Source organism: Stigmatopora argus, unplaced genomic scaffold, assembly GCF_051989625.1.
Source record: "Stigmatopora argus isolate UIUO_Sarg unplaced genomic scaffold, RoL_Sarg_1.0 HiC_scaffold_204, whole genome shotgun sequence".
NCBI lineage: Eukaryota > Metazoa > Chordata > Actinopteri > Syngnathiformes > Syngnathidae > Stigmatopora > Stigmatopora argus.
In genome coordinates, this window is record NW_027520202.1 from 1 (window position 1) to 20,568 (window position 20,568).

The following is a 20,568-nucleotide window of genomic DNA, read 5'->3' on the forward strand; positions in this document are numbered from 1 at the left end:
TGAGATCATCAATTACACATCGCATCTGCATCCACCCTCGGAGATTCGGGGATTCATTATCACTCGGATAAGTGATGGCTACAGAATATTCTTCATAGCCAGAGTTGTTTGCGTTTCCGTAATAACAGAAAGGAGTCTTTGAATCAGGAGGGAAAAAGAAAACTACTTCTGGCAAACCAGCGATATCATCACAAGACACCCCATAAGTCATTTGAAGACAGTTCGGACATTTGCTTCCTCCACAATCGGTCCTTAGTTCATCACCATTTAAACATCATCTTCACAATCAGCATCTAGCAGATAACAATTATGTGAGTGCTCCATTTCAAAAGTACAGCTCTCCGAATCCTCAATTCGTATCGTAAATGTTTGCGCTAGCTCAATTCCATAAACGTCAATAAAAATACTATTCCAGTCAGAAGCATAGACTTCGTTATCCACATAAACAGTAAGTGGTAACACACCTCCTTGTGTTACTTTAATGGTCAATCCATAATTTGATCCAAAACAGGCACCATTGCTATCGCATGAAATTCCTACAACTTCAGCTACAATATCCTCTGGACATTGGGCCGTAAGTGAATAACTTGTAGACAAAAAAGCAGATAGACATACCAGCACAGCAGTCAAAAAATATCTCATAGAAAACGTAATTTTATTCACAACACAAAGGTATTATTTAAAGGGCTTTAGGACACCTACTGCTTGGAGACGTATAAATATCCTTTTAGGTTGGCAATTTTAACACAAATTGAGTTCCTTACGACATAATAAACAGATTTCCTTTGCATTCACATCCAAATGATGCTTTCAAAGGCTTCCACACTTGATAACAAAAATAAAATTAGCGAAATGTATGCCCGATTATGACTACGATCTTGCAAAACTAATCGACCACACACTTCTAAAGCCAGAGACTGACATAAGACAGATTAATAATTTATGTGCAGAAGCCATTGAATATGGCTTTTATGCAATCTGCGTTGCCCCCTTCATATGTTCGACACTGCAAACAACTTCTTCGTACCGAAGATGTGAAAGTGGCAACTGTAGTAGGCTTTCCGCTAGGATATGTGCCTTTACTGATCAAATCCCAAGAATGTATACAAGCGATGATCAGTGGTGCAGACGAACTTGATGTGGTCATCAATATCGGAGCCGTGAAGAATGCAGACTGGCTTGAATTGAACGGGAGCTTCATCTATGTACCGATCTAGCTCATGGCGAAGATAAGATTGTAAAAATCATAATAGAAACGGCTCTTTTGACAAGGGAAGAAATCATCAAAATTTGCGAACTTTGTGCTAAATCACTTGTCGATTTTGTCAAAACATCTACTGGTTTTGCTGGAGAAGGAGCCACTATAGAAAACGTGAAATTGATGCGCGCAAATTTACCAGATGCCGTTCAAATTAAGGCTTCTGGTGGAATTACAGAACGTGAATTTGCGTTAGGTTTAGTAGAAGCAGGTGCAAACAGATTGGGATGCTCCTCTAGCATCAAACTCATAACACTCACTTAAAACTCACTTGAAACTTTGGCTTTCAAATTTGCTCTCAAGCTCATAATAGGAGGAATCATGATTAGAATTATTCTGCTAACTATCACAGTTCTTTTACTTTCACAAGGCTCTCTTTTTAGCCAAAACACTATACCCAACTATAGGGAAACTGGACAGATCGAGATTAAAACAACCTCCTCCATTGATTTGCTAATGAGTAGGTATTATTATATGAACTCGAAAAACAGAACACTAAAGCTTATCGGATTCAATTGGCGAATAATACCAATAGACAGGAAGTCTATGAAGTCAAGTCTCAGTTCTTACAAAAATTTAGACAGTATAGGGCTGATGTAGATTATATACAGCCCTATTATAAATTGCGAACGGGTATCTTTAAGGAAAGACATCAGGCATTCAAAATGCTAAAGGAAATTAAAGAGGAGTTTCCAGGAGCATATCTTGTAACCGAAGAAATTCCCATTCAGCAACTCCTACAGAGTGATTGGTAATCATTATCAACCTACTCTTAATAAGTTACCAAATTTCATAGGACAGCAAGATAGAGCCCAATAAAATGATTAGCAAAATCAAATCACTCTCCATTCAGTACTTTGAGGAAGTCAGAACTATCAGACAACACCTACATGCCAATCCCGAACTTTCCTTTGAAGAATATGAAACTTCGAAATTCGTGCAACAAAAGCTAACTGAATATGGTGTTTCCTTTCAGGCAAATGTTGCAAAAACAGGAGTGGTTGCATTGATTGAAGGTGTAGAGCCTAGTTCTCAAATCACAGCATTGCGCGCGGACATGGACGCTCTGCCTATTTTGGAGGCAAACGAAGTTCCTTATAAATCTAAAATGAAGGAGTAATGCACGCCTGTGGTCATGATGTACATACATCCTGTTTGCTGGGAGCTGCCAAAATCCTCACTGATCTCAAGTCCGAGTTTCGTGGTACAATTAAACTCATCTTTCAGCCATCTGAAGAGCGATTTCCAGGTGGTGCATCTGTAATGATTGAGGAAGGAGTACTAGAAAATCCACCACCGTCTTCCATCATTGGTCAACATGTACATCCACCCTTGCAAGTTGGCAAAGTTGGATTTTGCCAGGACTTGCAATGGCATCGGCCGATGAGATAAGCATGAAAGTAATTGGAAAGGGAGGGCATGCGGCTTTGCCTCAAGACTGCGTTGATCCTATTTTGATTAGTGCTCATATTATCACAGCTGTACAATCACTGGTCAGTCGTCGTTCAAATCCCAACGTTCCTTCTGTACTAACCTTTGGTGCCATTCATGCAGGCAACGCTGGCAACGTTATTCCTAATGAAGTGCTACTCGAAGGAACTTTCAGAACCATGAATGAAGAATGGCGATTCCAAGCACACCAATTGCTAAAGCAAACAGTTGAAAGTATTGCGCATTCATTTGGTGGAAAATGTGAACTCGATATCAGAGTGGGTTATCCATTTTTGATTAATGATGTTGCACTGACTCATCGATGCATTTCTTTGGCCAAGGAATATATGGGCATTGAGAATGTGGTAGAAATTCCAAGGCGCATGACAGCCGAGGATTTCTCCTACTATTCACAAGTGGCAAAGGGCTGTTTCTTCAGATTGGGAACAGGAAATATTGAGAGAGGAATTACCTCATCTGTGCACACACCTACCTTCGATGTAGACGAAAAATCAATCGAAATCGGAATGGGAATGATGGCCTGGCTGGGCGTTAATGGCATTGGGAACACCGCTTGATTGTGATATTGGAGTGTTGGGAATTTTGTATCACAAATTGTAAGTTCATGCGCCATAAGTGGCAGATGTACAAAATTTCCTTGCCTAATGGTTTAATCTGATGAAACGGAAGGACGGGATTGTCGGGTTGGGCACCGCAAGTAGCCTGTCTACATCGGTGTGCAGTTGATGGGCATTTGTGTAAAATCAGGCCATTGCTCCCAAATTGAAGAGCAAACTCACACTTATTTTTGCTCTGCTAATTCTGCTTGCAATGCCACGTGCTTCAGTATCATCGTCAACAGCTCTCTTGCTTGGTCTATATTTTCGACTTCCTGCGCGATTAGAATCAGGTACTTCTTTGTTCGCTTCAAAACAAATGGGTTTGTTTCCTGATTAAGGAAGCCCATCACCGAAACGAAGGTTTGAGAATCATAATAGGTAGAAGACTCATTGCTCAAGAAATAGCATCTCAGCTTTTTGTTCTTCAAGGACACTTTTTCGAAGCCTAGCTGCTTGGCCAACCACCGCAATTTCAATCCATTAAAGATGGCTTCTACTGCTCTAGGTATTCTGCCAAATCTATCTGCAAGGGATTTTTTGAAGGCCTGTAATGACTCTTCATCTGCAATGTCATCGAGCTTTTTGTATAAGCTCATGCGTTCGTTTATATTTACGACATAGTAGTCGGGAATCATCATCTCTGAGTCCGTTTCTATCTGACAATCCCGAACAAAGCTACTTTCACTTAGCAACTGATCCTTGAAAACTTCCTTGAAAGCTCCTTCCTTGAGTTCTATGATAGATTCATTAAGAATCTTCTGATAGGTTTCATATCCAAGATCAGCTATAAACCCACTCTGTTCACCACCCAGCAAATTTCCGGCACCACGAATATCAAGATCGCGCATGGCAATGTTGAATCCGCTGCCTAATTCCGCAAATTGCTCGATAGTTCTGAGTCGCTTTTTAGAATCATCCGGGAGTGAATGTAGCGGTGGAGATACTAAATAGCAAAAGGCCTTTTTGTTTGAACGCCCTACACGACCTCTAAGTTGATGCAAATCACTTAATCCAAAATGATGCGCATTGTAGATGATGATAGTGTTTGCATTTGGGATATCAATTCCATTTTCCACAATATTGGTACAAATCAAAACATCATAAGTGCGATTGATAAAATTGAAAATGGTCTTTTCTAATTGCTTACCTTCCATTTGCCCATGAGCAACCGCTATATCCACATCAGGGCATAATTTCTGAACCATGGCTGCTATATCAGAAATATCTCTCACTCTATTGTAAATAAAAAATACTTGACCACCACGATACACTTCAAAGTCTATCGCCTCTTTGATTCTACTATCATGATAGTTGATCAATTCTGTGGTTACTGGCTGACGATTAGCAGGAGCAGTTTGCATTACCGACAAATCTCGTGCACTCATCAGACTAAACTGAAGGGTTCTAGGAATAGGTGTTGCTGTCAACGTAAGTGTATCGACATTATTCTTAATAGTTCTCAATTTCTCCTTAGCTGCCACTCCAAACTTCTGTTCTTCATCAATGATCAACAAGCCAAGATCCTTGAAGACAACCGACTTTCCCAAAATGGAATGAGTCCCAATAAGAATATCTACCTTTCCTTCTGCCAACCGCTTCAGCGTTTCCTTTTTCTCCTTTGCCGTTTTGAATCGATTGATATAATCGATATTGGCTGGGAAACCTTTTAACCTATCACTAAAGGTTTGAAAATGTTGCAATGCCAGTATTGTAGTTGGGACCAAAATGGCCACCTGCTTACTGTCTGCCACTGCTTTTGCAGAGGCTCGTACTGCAATCTCCGTTTTACCAAATCCCACATCTCCACAAACCAATCGATCCATTGGAAAGTCCGCTTCCATATCCTTCTTGACAGACACCATCGTTTTCTGCTGATCAGGTGTATCTTCATAAATAAATGAAGCTTCCACTTCTGTTTGAAGATAGGTATCCGGAGCAAAAGCATAACCAGCCGACGCCTTTCTCTTTGCGTAGAGCTGGATTAAATCAATCGCAATTTCTTTGATCTTTCGTTTTGTCTTCCTCTTGACGGCTTCCCAAGCATCTGAGCCCAACTTATGCAATCGAGGTGCATTTCCCTCTTTACCTACATACTTAGAGATTTTGTGCAAGGACTGAATACCACAATACAGCACATCATTATCCCGATACAAAATTCGTACTGTTTCTTGAGTGCGACCATTGACTTCAATCTTCTCCAGCCCAGAATACTTACCAACTCCATGATCTATATGGGTGACAAAATCTCCAGGTTGCAATTCACGCAGGATCTTTAGGCTGACTGCTTTTGTTTTGTTGAAAGACTTGCGTGTGTAGTATTTGTAGTAACGATCAAAGATCTGATGATCTGTGTATAACACAATATTCAGGTCGTGATCAATAAAACCTTCATGTACACTTACGGGCAACATCTGTACGGCTAGATCAGCATTTAAGTCTTCAAAAATGTGTTGGAAGCGATTGATTTGCCGACTGTGCTCCGCAAAAATTAAGGATAGGTACCCATCTGCCTCTCTCTGTTTTAGGTCTTTTATGAGTAGATCAAAGTTTTTGTTGAAAGCAGGTTGCGCTTCTGCTTTAAAAGGGATCAGCTCTGAATTTTCGAGTGCTTTATTTCCCATGCTGACAAGCGGAAATCCCTCCATTTGTTGAAGAATGCTCGTAGCAGATAGGAAGGTTTGCCTGGGATCACCTTTGAAGGGAGAATCTTCATGTTGCAGATCCTCTCCCATTTCTTGAGCCATCACTATGGCTTTCTCAAAACAAAAATCGATGATAGGACCAAAGTCGTGGGGATTTTCAACCCAAATCACAGTGCCTTTTGGCAGCAACTCCAAAACGGATACTTTCTGCTGGCTATTGAATTTCTTCTGAATATCGGGAACGATAGTAACTCGCGCAATTTTCTTACGAGATATCTGATCAACTGGATCAAAGGTACGAATGGACTCCACCTCATCATCAAACAACTCTACTCGATAAGGCAACTCATTTCCAAAGGAAAAAATATCGATGATACCTCCTCGTACAGAAAATTCGCCTGGTTCGTATACAAAATCAACCCTATCAAAACCATACTCAACCAATACTTCGACGATAAAGTCGACATCCAGTTTCTCCTCTAACTGAATATGAATGGTATTTTCCTTGAGGGCATTCACATCGACCACTTTTTCAAAAAGTGCATGTGGATAGCTAATGATCAGCTCGCCTGTAGTATGGCTATGAATCAGTCGGTTGACTGTTTCAGCTCTTAGCAATACATTGCTTTTGTTGATTTCTTTGAGTTCACCCGGTTTTTTGAAAGAATCAGGGAAAAAGAGAAGGTCTTTTTCGCCCAGTAGATTCTTTAAATTGTTCTGAAAGTAACCAGCTTCATCTCTATCAGCCAGTATAAAAAGATGGGTAGAAGGCTTGCTTTGATATACCGCTCCTGCTACAAACGCATTCATACCCCCCCTGAAACCAGAGAGATGAAAACGGGCATTTGCTAATTTAAGACCTTCAAGCAATTTAAGCACTCGACGATCTTTCTTGTAGAGGTCTATTATTCCTGCTAATTCCATAGCGCACCTCAAAGGTAAACATAGCAAGTATTAATACTGAGTACTGAGGCTTAAAATTTTGTAACGACTAGTTGAGATGTATAACAGGTGCTTTCATTTCAAGCACTTGCTGATTGAAGAGCAGCTCATGGACCTGATATTCCATATATGGTGATAGCGGCAACTTGCCAATAATTTCTTCGGCATCTGCTTGATTTTCTACCAATACACTTGCCCACAACCGTTTTCTATCAGAAGAAAGAGAATAGGTTCGCAACAATCCCTGCTCAAAAAGATGATTGACCATGCTTCGTTGCAAAGGAATCAACTCCATAAAATCTTCCGTAAACTCACCGGGTAGTTTAAAGTCGATCATAAATTCTTTCAAGTCATCCATCAGGTATGAGATTGGTGTTTCTTCAATATAGAGAATGTTGGATGATATTCCCGCCGCTAATGATGTCTAATTCTGCCTTTGTCAGATGAATTACCACTCTCATCATTTGATAAAAAATCGCACAATTGAATTTTCTTGTTATCCTTAGCTGAAGAATGATAATTTTGCAGCCTAAGCGCAAACTTTCTGTAGTACCCATGAATCAATATCTAAAATCAACCTTTTATCTCGACAGTGAACACGAGGCAGTGAGTTCTTTTGCGCAAAAGAACAGCGCGAGTTCTCAAACTCAAATCGAAAATGCCGTGCAACTTTATTATGCTGTGAGAGATGGATGGTTTTATAATCCATACCGATTAGTATTGGAGCCCGAAGCACTCAAAGCGAGTTGTATAGTAGAGAAGGATTCGGGCTATTGCGTCGAAAAGGGAATTCTGCTTGCTGCAGCCTGCCGCTCTTTGGGCATTGCAGCTCGACTGGGATTTGCCAATGTGCGGAATCATATTGGGACAGAAAAATTTTTGGCAATCCTGAAGACCGACGTAATGGTATTTCATGGTTTTTGTGGAGCTATGGCTAGAAGACAAATGGGTCAAGGCCACTCCGGCTTTCAATAAGGAGCTGTGTGAAAAACTGAATGTTAGCCCATTGGAGTTTGATGGCAAGAGTGATTCAATCTTTCAGGAATACAACAACAAAGGACAAAAATTCATGTTATATCTAAAAGAATACGGAACCTTCGAGGATATGCCATTCGACTTGTTTGTGGAACAGTTACAATTATACTACCCACATATTGCACAAAATGGCCAAACAATAATCAACATTGACAAAATAGAGCAAGATGAAAAATAAGACAGTCTTTATCACTGGTGCTAGTAGAGGTATCGGGAAAGCAATTGGATTAAAATTGGCTTCGATGGGTGCTAATGTGGTAATCGCTGCGAAAACAAAAGACCCACACCCGAAGTTGCCAGGAACCATTTATACCGCCGCTGAAGAAATGAAAGCAGCAGGTGGAGATGCCCTAGCACTAGTAGTAGATGTACGTTTTGAAGAGATGGTGGAAGCCGCTGTGCAAAAAACAGTAGACAAGTTTGGTGGGATTGATATTTTGGTCAATAATGCTAGCGCAATTATGCTAACTCCCACCTTACAAACTCTATGAAGCGTTATGATCTAATGCATCAGGTGAACACCAGGGGGACTTTTCTAAGTACACAAAAATGCCTTCCTTATCTTCTTAAATCAGAAAATCCCCACGTGTTGAATCTAAGCCCTCCCCTCAATATGGATGCGAAATGGTTCCAAATCATGTTGCATACACCATGGCTAAATATGAATGAGCATGTGTGTATTGGGAATGGCGGAAGAGTTTAGATCTAAGGGCGTAGCAGTAAATGCACTTTGGCCAAGAACCACTATCGCCACAGCCGCAGTCAATAACCTATTAGGAGGCGAAGCTCTCATGAAACGAAGTAGAACACCCCAAATCATTGCCGATGCTGCTGCCATTATATTAGAGAGAAACAGCAAAGAATGTACTGGAAATTTCTTCATAGATGATGAGGTGTTAAGGTCAGAAGGAGTAACTGACCTGAGCAGTTACTCGGATTGTCCAGAAGATGAATTGATGCCCGATTTTTTCTTGTAAGCTTTCGCAATTGAACACACAGAGACCTCCGTGCACTAAATCTAAAAACCAAATTTATGTCAATTGTGAAACAATGGCCAGTTACCTCGACAATTAAGGTGGCTTGGGGAGAAATGGATGCTTTTGGGCATGTCAACAATGTAGTTTTCTTTCGCTATTTTGAAACAGCTAGAATTGATTACTTTCGCAAAATTGGTTTTGAAGCAATTCGCGATGATGCTGTTGGCCCCATACTGGCAGAAACAAGCTGCAAGTTTGTGCGACCTCTCAAGTATCCTGACACTTTAGCTGTCAGTGCTTGCGTTACCGAAGTTGGCAATTCCAGCTTCAAAATGCAATACGAGATACGCAATACTGAAGGGGAGATCGCAGCTCTTGGTACTGCAGTCATCGTTACATTCGATTACTCCTCAAACAAAAGCCGTATCATTCCAGATGATGTGAGAGAACTGATTGAAAAAATTGAAAATCGTAGCTTTTCCGAAGCTAAATCATCTTAAACAGCCATTCGAAACCCATACTGCCACCTAATTATCCACAAACTGCCACAAGCACGAAATTTCCAAACTTTCGCGCAACTTATTCAAAGTGAATAAACTAGTATCACCAGTTCAACTTTATATGAGAGACTTATCCACAATGACTCCCACCAATGTGGATAAGCCAAACTCCGATTCCCCACATTCCACGCACATCTTATTGGGGTAGATAAACGGTCTCACTAATAGAAATTTTGTGGAAAGGTTGATCGACAAGCGTCTTGTTGATAAAGTTGGCCATGCAATTTATCAAATCCCTATTGAGCGATAGCCTTGAGTTGTTTTATCCAAGACTTTGCAAAGCCTGCAGCAGAAGACTAAAGAAACAAGAGCAGGTGATTTGCCTCTTCTGTCATATGTCTTTGCCCAAAACAGATTTTCATTTGCAGGTAGAAAATCCTGTCGAGAAGCATTTTTGGGGAAGGCTAAAGGTGCAATCTGCGCAGAGTCTCTTTGCTTTCAGCAAAGGAGGAAAAGTACAGCAATTGATCCATCATTTGAAATACAAACATCAAGCAGATGTAGGGCTTTACCTCGGCAGGTGGTATGGAAAAATTTTAGTCAATTCAGCTTCATTTCCAAAGATTGACTTGATAATTCCAGTGCCTCTACACCCTGCTAAAATTCGCAAAAGAGGATATAATCAAAGTGATCTTTTTGCCGAAGGCCTAGCAGATTCTCTGAATGTCAGATGGTCGAAAAATTACCTTCGCAAGGATGCAAAGAATGAAACACAAACAAGAAAATCAAGAATTCAGCGTTGGCTAAATGTAGACACAGTCTATAAGCTGAAAAGAAAAGACGAACTAAAAAACCTTTCTGTTCTTTTAGTAGATGATGTGGTAACAACAGGAGCTACTTTGGAAGCATGCGGACAAATTTTATTGCAAGTTGAAGGACTTAGCTTGCATATTGCGACAATTGCTTGTGCTCAACAAGTCATTTGAAATTTCTTGCTGCAACTTTTTGCCCTATATTCGTATCTGAGCTTACGAACCAAATTGCGATTAACTTGAATTATAAGCAGAGTTTTCTAATTCTAACTTTCATCTCATTGCTAATGATGCTGTTGTTTTCCTGTCGTAAAGACACCTTCAATGAGGATCCAGCAGCAACTATCGAATTCTCTTCGGATACCTTAACCTTCGATACTGTTTTTACTACAGTGGGTTCTACCACAAAGTTCTTTAAGGTTTTTAATCGCAACAGTCGAAAGTTGCGAATCAGCTCAGTGGAACTAGCAGGAGGAGAAAACTCACAGTTTCGGATGAATATAGATGGAGAACCGATGCTGTCTACTTCTGATCTAATCATTGAACCTGACGATAGCTTGTACTTCTTTGTTGAAGTAACAGTAGATCCAAATACGGAAACACTCCCCTTCCTATTGACAGATTCTGTAGTCTTTGAGACAAATGGGAATATCCAAAACATCAAACTACTTGCTTACGGTCAAAATGCCCACTTCTATGGTAGCGATGATCTAATATGCGATGAAACCTGGACCTCTGAACTACCCTATGTCTTGTACAACGGCGTACAGGTACCTGAGAATTGCAAGTTGACAATGGAGGCTGGAACAAGGGTTTATATGCATCCATTTTCTACTCTTCTCGTCTACGGAAGCCTCGAAATAAAAGGAGGAATAGATACAGCAGACATGGTCGTGATACAGGGCGATAGACTCGAATACGATTTTTTAGATGTTCCTGGTCAATGGAATGGTATCTATCTGGCCTCTGTCAGTACAGATAATTTAGTTGAGGGCGCAATTATCAAAAACGGCATTTGGGGTATTCGATCCGACTCCTTATCCAGTAATGCCAATCCACACTTAGCAATGGATAGAGTCATGATTCATGATATGCAAGCCTTCGGAGTCTGGGGTATAGTATCAGAAATCACAGGAAAAAATCTCAACATATTCAATTGCGGATTAAATAATATATTAGTCGAATTGGGAGGCTCCTACAACTTCGAGCATTGTACTCTTGCCAATTATGGTGGATTTTACATTACACATAAAAATCCCATCTTAAGAGCGACCAACTACATCACCGATGACAGTTCGGTGATTGGCTGGTCAGACTTTCTCGACCTAAACGTAAGCAATTCAATTATCATTGGCGGTGAACAGGAAGAAGTTGCTCTTGATAGGTATGAAGAAGAGGGGATAGAGGTCAATTTCAATTACGAGTTTAAAAGCTGTATAATCCGATCAAAAGAAGATTTTAACGCTGATAGTACAGGTTTCCTTAATTGCATTTTCAATCCTGATCCTGCAGATACAATGTTTCTAGGCTACTCCGAACAAGACCTAAGATTAAATCAACTATCCCCAGCAATCGATAGTGGTGATCCTTTTAGTGTAGGAACAACGGATATAATGGGTAATGCTAGAGATGGCAACCCAGATATCGGTTGTTATGAATACATTCCTTAGCTTGACAGGAGTTGATTTTAGATAGTTTGGCAAACGATTTTAGCCTACATTTGAACTCCAGTAAAATCTATCATGTCTCGTTTTGTAGAAGTAGTTAAGGGAGTTTTTTTCTCTTTTCCCGTACAACTATTATTACTTCATCTGCACAAGAACCTCTTGTTGCTTTTTCTTTGGTTACTGCTGCTTGGCATAGTGTCGGGAGCAGTGGGAGGAGGATTTGGTTCACATCATCTATTTTTAGATCCAGAGTACCTCGGCACAGTCAATTTTTGGGGATTCCTCTTCCTAGGCATTTCATACGGATTATTCCTGATGACCTGGAATATCACCACCTATATTTTGCATAGTCATCGATTTCCCTTTCTCGCAACCTTACACCGCCCTCTGTTTGTCTACTGCATCAACAATTCGATGATTCCGCTAGCCTTTGGCTTGTTCTATTGCTTCAGCGTTTCCTATTACCAACAGGAAAATCAATTTGAAGTATTGGAATCCATCTTCTTTTATATGGAAGGCTTTCTGGTTGGTGTTATCGCTACCATTGCCCTTTCTATCATATATTTCAATTTCACGAACAAGAGCATAGTTTCTTTCAACAAAGGTCGAGTTCGTATCAGAAAAAAGCAAAAAAGTCCCGAGCAGATTGTAATGAAAAAGAGTCCACAGTGGACAAATTCGCAGCAACTAATCGAGCGAAACAGAGTAGACTACTATATCAATTCAAAACTAAGTCCGAGAATTGTTCGGGGAGTGCAGCACTACGACCAGCGACTTATTGATGCAGTGATGAGACAACATCACAATAACGCGTTGAGCATTCAGCTTTTGAGTATTCTCTTATTGATTGCCTTGGGTTTTTTTATAGAAACCCCACTGTTTCGTGTGCCAGCCGGAGCAAGTATCATTCTAATTTTGACCATCCTAGTTTCACTAGCTGGGAGTTTTAGTTATTGGCTAAAAGATTGGAGCACCCCCTTTTTAATAGCTCTTTTGTTGCTACTAAATTTTGCTACTCGATTTGATGTGATCAATTATCGAAACAAAGCATATGGCTTGAATTACGAGGTGCCAGCTGCTTCCTACTCAATGGACAAAATTGAATCCATGAACACTGATTCAATTGTGTTTAAAGATAAACAGCAAGCCTTACAGATGCTTGAAAATTGGAAGAGCAAAAACTCAAGAGCCTCCAGTAAAACCCCTCCTATCGTCTTTCTAAACTTCAGTGGTGGTGGTAGCACAGCCGCTAGTTGGGGAATGCGAGTGATACAAAAAGCCGATAGCATTTGTAATGGCAAGTTGATGGATCATACCGTATTGATCTCAGGGGCATCTGGAGGTATGTTGGCTGCAGCATATATGCGGGAGATGTACCATCAATCAAAGCTAGGAAAATTGCCAGATCTCTATGCCAGAAGATATTTTGAAAATATATCAGGAGATTACCTCAACTCAATTGCTTCTTCTATCACAACAAACGATCTCTTTTACCCCATGCATAAGTTTGCGATTAACAATCAAACTTACAGAAAGGATAGAGCCTATTACTTTGAAGAACAATTGATTGAAAACACAGACAATCTTTTGGATGTACCGCTTTCCCATTACAAACAACCAGAATTTGAAATGCAAGTGCCAATGATGGTACTCAGTCCCTCTATTGTGAATGACAGCAGACGATTGTTAATCGCGTCACAACCTATTTCATATCTCACTAAACCTATTGCCAATTTTGATTACAATGTGCCCGGCCTGGAAACTGATGCACTGGAGTTTTGTCGCCTCTTTGAGGAACAAGATGCTCAATCTCTTCGCCTCACATCTGCTTTGCGAATGAGCGCCACCTACCCCTATATTTTACCCAACGTATATATGCCGAGCAATCCACCTCTACAAATAGTAGATGCTGGATTCCGAGATAATCTGGGCTTCGAAACAGCCTTTAGGTTCATGTATGTGTTTAGAGAATGGCTAAGAAAAAACACTGACAGAATCATACTGCTCAACATCAGGGCCTTTGCAAAAGTGGAAAAGATAAGTGAAGATAGCTCAGAGGGGCTATTGTCAAAAATGCTCATGCCTATTGCCAGCATTTTTGGCTCGCTTGGGCAATTGCAAGACTTCCAACAAGACAATGAATCTGTTTTACTCAATGAACTGCTAGGCGGCAAGCTCGACATTTTGAGCTTCGAATACATCCCAAACGAATATGCCCAGGACCCCAGCCTAAGCTTCCACCTAACAAGCGGTGAAAAACTTGACATCTATCATGCCATCGATTTGGCTTCGAACAAACTTGAAATGCAAAAGCTCCAAAATCTCTTCAACTAGCTCAAAAGCATAAAAAGCTCCATAGGGGAAAAAACTTGAAAGTGCGAAACGATTCTAACCCCCACCCTACCGAGCTAACCGACAAAAGCCAGACTTGCAGCTCTAGCTCGCTAGTACCAAATCTCCTCAGCACCAATATGAGCAGCATTAGGGTAGTAGAGCAGGTAATCATCATGGGTAAGGCTGCCATCGCAATTAATATCCCCCTCTCTGTAAAGTGGAGAGGTTTGAGGTATCAACTCTTTATATCTGTTAAAGTCAGCCACACTGATCACGCCAGAAGAATTGCAATCACCTGCATATTGAGCAAACACCCCGCCTCCAACGGCAACCAATTGATTTTGACCAATTGCCTGACTCACTGCTGTGGTAAAATCATATGACGCTCCATTCAGCAGAGGTAAAGTAGCAGTTGTTGCACTCATCGTAGCCACGTGATTTCTAGCTCTAACAACAATATAGTAGTCCCGACCTGGAGATATTGTACTAAAGGTGATTCCACAATTAGAACCCGCTGGATTAGCGTCTCTGACCGTTCCATCATCCAATACTATTCCAGCTACACTCTCAACCACTATCATGGGATTATTTGCATTTCTCAACTCCACCAAGATCCAGTCTACAGTGTTGGTTGGAAAGTCTGACATCGCTGATACAGCTTCCGACCCAGCATGATTGAAAGGTGCACCTCCAAAAGGATGTGTTAATGGCAAGAGGGACAAAGTTCTCAGTTGTGTGCTCATGCTTGAAGTACCACTATTAAATGGTCCTTGAAGTGCCACCTTGATGTTTACAATCACTCCCGGTGAAGGAGCGGTTGCAGGAGGTGGACTGGGAAAAGCTGACGCGGTCGATGGACCTGTAGCAGTAGTAAGCGTATTCTGCCCATCATCCGTTTTGTATGCTTGTTGAAAGCTGGAAGTATATACGGGGCTTGTAATACTTGACAAGTTATACCATTCACATTGCGCTCGATTGTTGTCTAAATCGACTAGCATATAACCGTGAGAAGTGAGATCTACATATTCGATATGAGAGTTGGCTAGTTTGATAATATTCTCTCCAACTGGGAATGGAAAGTTAGGTGAAGTGACAGAACTAGTCACGTATTCTACCCCTACATTGCCTGCAGAAGACTCCAGATTACTTGCCCATGCAGTGTGAATATCACCTGTTAGTACAACCATATTATCAATATTGTTGGAAGAAATGTGGTTGAAGAGATTGTTTCTTTCTTGTGGATAACCATCCCATTGATCGAAGTTGAATGGCTGATTAAACACTTCAAGTGGTGCCATCATTACTTGCTGAGCCACTACCTTCCATTTGGCATTTGAGTTGCTGAGTTTATTCTTGAACCAATTCAACTGACTTAGCCCTAAAAGTGTATAATTCGGATCATCATAATCGCTATCAAATATAGAACTAGGCTGTTCATTTCGCTCTTCAAGACGAGTATCTAGAACGATGATATCAGCTAGATTTCCATATCGGATCTGACGATAAATTCGCTCATCATCATTTTGGTCGGGCATTCGCAAGGGCATCCATTCCAAATAGGCCTGTATGGCCATTGATTTTCTATCAAACCAATTTCCCTCTCCGCTATCGTGATTTTGGGCTCCTCCAAAGTAACTATCATTTGCCACTTCATGATCATCCCAAGTACTAATCATAGGATATAGCTGGTGCATTCTCTGTAGGTCCGCATCTAATTTGTAGTGGCTATGTCTTGTTCGATAATCGCTAAGTACAGTAATTTCTGAGGTTGGATCAGGATTTCGAACAGTTGTTCCATACTCTCCCTGACCATATTCGTAGATATAATCTCCAAGATGCACCACAGCATGCAAATCGTTTCTGGCGGCTATATCATTATATGCATTAAAATATCCAACTTCATAGTGAGAACATGACATGACTGCCAGTCTCAAGTTTGCCAGATTGCCTGAAGTGGAAGTGAGTGTTCGGCCAATCACTGAATAACTACCCATACTGTAAAAGCGGTAGTAGTAGAATGTATTGTCAGTTAAACCCCCAACATCTACTTTTACTGTGTAAGCTTTCGAAGCATCTGTCATTTCTGTCCCTCTCTGAATAATGTTACAAAATCCAACATCAGTTGCTATTTCCCAATCTACATCTATGGTGGAAGGATTGGTATTGTCTGTCACACGAGTCCAGATGATGACAGAACTTGGCAAAGGGTCTCCAGAAGCCACACCATGAAAAAATGGTGACATCTGCATCTGCATTTGTGATCTACCTGGAAACCTATTACTACGTTTGTCGATCAAATCAAAAGAAGCACTACGATCCAGCTTCTCTGTGATCTGAGCAATCTGCCTTTCTGTTGCATCTTCTTGCCCTTGAGCATATAAACAACAGGCTAAAAGAAGAAACGAAATGTAGAGTGATTTGATACGAAACATAAGATTCTAATGACCAACTAAAAAAACTAAAAAAAAATGATAACCTAAAAATAAGACATTGCCGGATTTAACTGCATACAGTATCACAGTAAAAAGACGTCTCTAGCCTTCAATATCAGGACACAACTTGCCTTGCTTGGATGATTAGTCTCACAAAAATGGTCGTCCAACCACCTCTGCTGGAATAAGTTTGCTTCGCACCTCTACATATAGTGCTGTTCCTTTCTTGCGATACTCCTTCTCAACATAGCCCATCCCAATCGCTGTCTCTAAAGTCGGAGACATAGTTCCTGAGGTAACTTTCCCTATCACTTGAGCTTTCGAATTCATTATTCGACAATCTTTCCTTGGGATGCCTTTTTCTTTTAAAGAAAAACCAATCAGCCTTTTCCGCAATCCCTCTTCTTTTGCTTTCACAATTGCTTCTTTGCCAATAAAATCTGTATTTAGATCTGTAATCCAACCCAACCCTGCCTCCAAAGGGTTGGTAAAATCACTGATATCATTACCATATAAACAGTAGCCCTTTTCAAGTCTAAGGGTGTCCCTAGCAGCTAAACCAGCTGGTTGGATTCCAAGCTTTTCTCCTTCAGTCATAATAGCCTCCCAGATTCTAGGACCTTTTTCATAGTCAAAACACAACTCAAAGCCCCCAGCACCGGTATATCCTGTTGCAGAAATCAGCACTTTCTCAAGTCCAGCAAATACGCCCTTATCGAAGGTATAGTATTCCATCTGCTCCAAATTCATCTCCGTTAACGGCTGTAAAACTTTGACCGCATTCGGTCCTTGCACGGCCAGCATGCCTGTTTTTTCAGAAATATCGATCAACTCAGACTCTCTATTATGTAATTTAAGCCAATTGAAATCCTTTTCGATGTTAGACGCATTAACAACTAACATAATGCCGCCGTCTTTTAAATGATAAATCAACAAATCATCTATGATACCACCTTTTTCATTTGTCAAACAACTGTATTGTACCTGTCCACGATTGAGTTCAAACACATTATTCGTGCTTAGACGCTCAATCAACTGATGGGTGTCAGGACCACGCACAATAAACTGGCCCATATGAGATACATCAAAAATTCCCACATTGGTCCTAACGTTGTTATGCTCTTCCCTAATGCTGCTATATATTAGCGGCATTTCATATCCTGCGAATTCGGAAAACCGAGCTCCTAGCTTAGTATGAATTTCAAAAAATGCTGTCTGTTTCATGGGTGAGTTTTACTGCAAAATGATCAAAAACCTCCGTATTTCAAGGGCATAAGGCCCTTGAAATACTACAAAGGAATGAGTTTTGTTTGCAATTTAGTTACAAAAATCTATTTTTGCGCTGCCATAGAATTTCTTAACTCAAATAGGAAAAATGAACAAGTCAGATTTGATCGTAAAGATCGCAGAAGATGCAGACCTTTCTAAAGTACAAGCTACGGATGCATTGAACGCGTTTATTAATACACTTACTAATACACTGAAAGAGGGAGACAAGTTAGCTCTAATCGGTTTCGGAACTTTTTCTCTTTCTCACAGAAAGGCTAGAGAAGCAAAGAACCCTCGTAATCCAGAGCAAATCATTCAGATCCCAGCTAAGAATGTAATCAAGTTTAAGGCCGGAAAGAAGTTGGCTGAAGAGCTTGCATAAGACTTTTACCAAACGTAAAAAGGCAGCAATTTCTGATTGCTGCTTTTTTTTTGCGTTGAAAGTGCAAGATTGGCACGCAATTTTACGTTGTATTGCTGAAAAGAGCTGATTCGACAAACTAATACTGAACAGACTCATCCCATCTGTAGCATTACAAGAACGGTTATCTCCTAACAAACATGCTAGTTTCGGAACTTCCTAAGGATCTTCGTATGGCAAACTGCGGCTCAATTTTTGTTGAACAAGGAGAATTTATGAGCGATAACAACATTTTACTTCTTCGTTGCTAAAAACCACGCTAAAATACTAAGATTGAAATCTCCCCAAATTCTTTGTCTTTTCCTTCTCTTGCTTTTTGGGATTCTAGCCAACACAGACGCTGAAGCTCAAAATTACAATCATAACGAAGTCGGGGTTTGGTTCGGTGCTTCCAACTATACCGGTGATCTCAACACGAACTACAGCGTAAAAGGAGTAAGACCGGCTGGCGGATTGATGTATCGCTACCACCTCATGCCTTATATCGCTGTTAAAGCCAGCTTAAGCTACGCATCCTTGGGGTTTCGAGACGAGTGGTCCAAATTTTCTTATCAACAAGCTAGAAATTTGAGCTTTCGCACAAATGTCTATGAATTTGCTGCAATGATTGAGCTAAACTTCAAGCAGTTCGTTCCTGGAGATAAAAAACGTAGGTACACTCCTTATCTGACAGCTGGTATAGCCGCGTTTCGATTTAACCCCAAAGCCAAACTAGGCGGAGATTGGTATAATCTGAGAGCCGCAGGCACTGAGGGTCAATCTGTTCCACAAATCAGTGGCAACGAAAAATACAGTCAATATCAAATTTCAATCCCATTGGGAATCGGCCTAAAATGGTGGATTGATGGCCCTTGGACTTTCTCAGCTGAAATAAACTACAGAAGCACTTTTACTGATTACTTAGACGATGTAGCCGGCAGCTATGTCAGTGATATCCTTTTTGTAGACGGAAGCATAGAAGCCCAACTTGCTGATCGATCGGGAGAAGTAGGACCTATCATTGGTGAAGAAGGACAACAAAGAGGTGATAGCGTCTCTAAAGATGGCTATCTGTTTTCTGGTGTGTCCCTGACATACACCATCTTTGCAAATCAATGTCCAGGAAGCCAAACCTTTAAGGCTAAAACTCGTAAGGTACTCTTTTAAGTTGTATCTTTGTATTCGCCGCAATTCCCATAAGTCCGCCCCTTTTAGAGGCCTCTAAGCGGCTATTATGAAGATGTTATCGGGAAATGAATTACAAAGAGCAAATAATTCCTACCAAAATACCCAAGCATATTGCTATTACCATGGATGGCAATGGTAGATGGGCCAAAAAGCAAAACTTTAAAGACAGAGTCTTTGGACACAGAAACGGCACTAAGGCCGTCCGTAAAACCATTGAAGCCAGTCGCGAGCTTGGAGTGAGATTCCTTACCCTTTACGCCTTTTCCACCGAAAACTGGTCTCGTCCCAAATTTGAAGTGAACGCACTAATGGAACTCTTGATTAAGAGTCTCAAGGACGAAGCTGAGCAACTTCTAGAGAACAATATACGTTTGAATACTATTGGGGACCTCCCCAGCTTGCCGCGAGCCTGTAGAGAAGAGCTGCAAAAGGTAATAGATCTGACCAAAGATAATGATGCCATGATCCTCACCCTAGCACTCAGCTATAGCTCTCGATGGGAACTAACAGAAGTAGTTAAAGGGATTGCAGCTGAAGTAGCAGAGGGAATCATCGTGCCGGACAACATAAACGAACAGTATATCAATCAGAGATTGATGACAAAAGAGTTGCCAGACCCAGAATTACTCATTCGCACTAGTGGTGAACAACGAATCAGCAATTATCTGCTTTGGCAAATAGCCTATACCGAACTCTACTTTACAGATACTCTTTGGCCTGACTTTGATGAAGAAGAGCTCTACAAAGCCATAGTCGATTATCAGAGTAGAGAACGGAGATTCGGAAAAATTAGCGATCAAATTAAGGCCTGATGGCCTTTTTAAAACCTAGACAATTTTGACACCTAACATCCTTGTAATATTTCTTAGCCTTTGTTTGCTTTCATTTTCTGCTCAAACAAACGCACAAGATTCAACAGCACTCGATAAAATCGACTACGGTACTCCTAGTAGCTACGAGCTAGGTGGTATCACCGTGAGTGGAACTAAATACCTAGACGAAAACGTACTGCTAAGTCATGCAGGCCTAGTGGTAGGTGATCAAATCAATATTCCAGGTGA

General features: G+C 40.8%; 1 protein-coding gene and 1 pseudogene across 1 annotated transcript; both read left to right on the forward strand.

Annotated features, from left to right (window-relative positions):
- Positions 1-8,095: 8,095 nt before the first annotated feature.
- Positions 8,096-8,905, forward strand: LOC144070550 (hydroxysteroid dehydrogenase-like protein 2 pseudogene; annotated as a pseudogene).
- A 10,724-nt stretch (positions 8,906-19,629) lies between these two features.
- On the forward strand, positions 19,630-20,319 carry LOC144070549 (isoprenyl transferase-like). The gene has a single exon (XM_077594967.1). It carries the CDS (start codon positions 19,630-19,632, stop codon positions 20,317-20,319), a length of 690 nt encoding a protein of 229 aa, XP_077451093.1.
- The last annotated feature ends 249 nt before the right edge of the window (positions 20,320-20,568 follow it).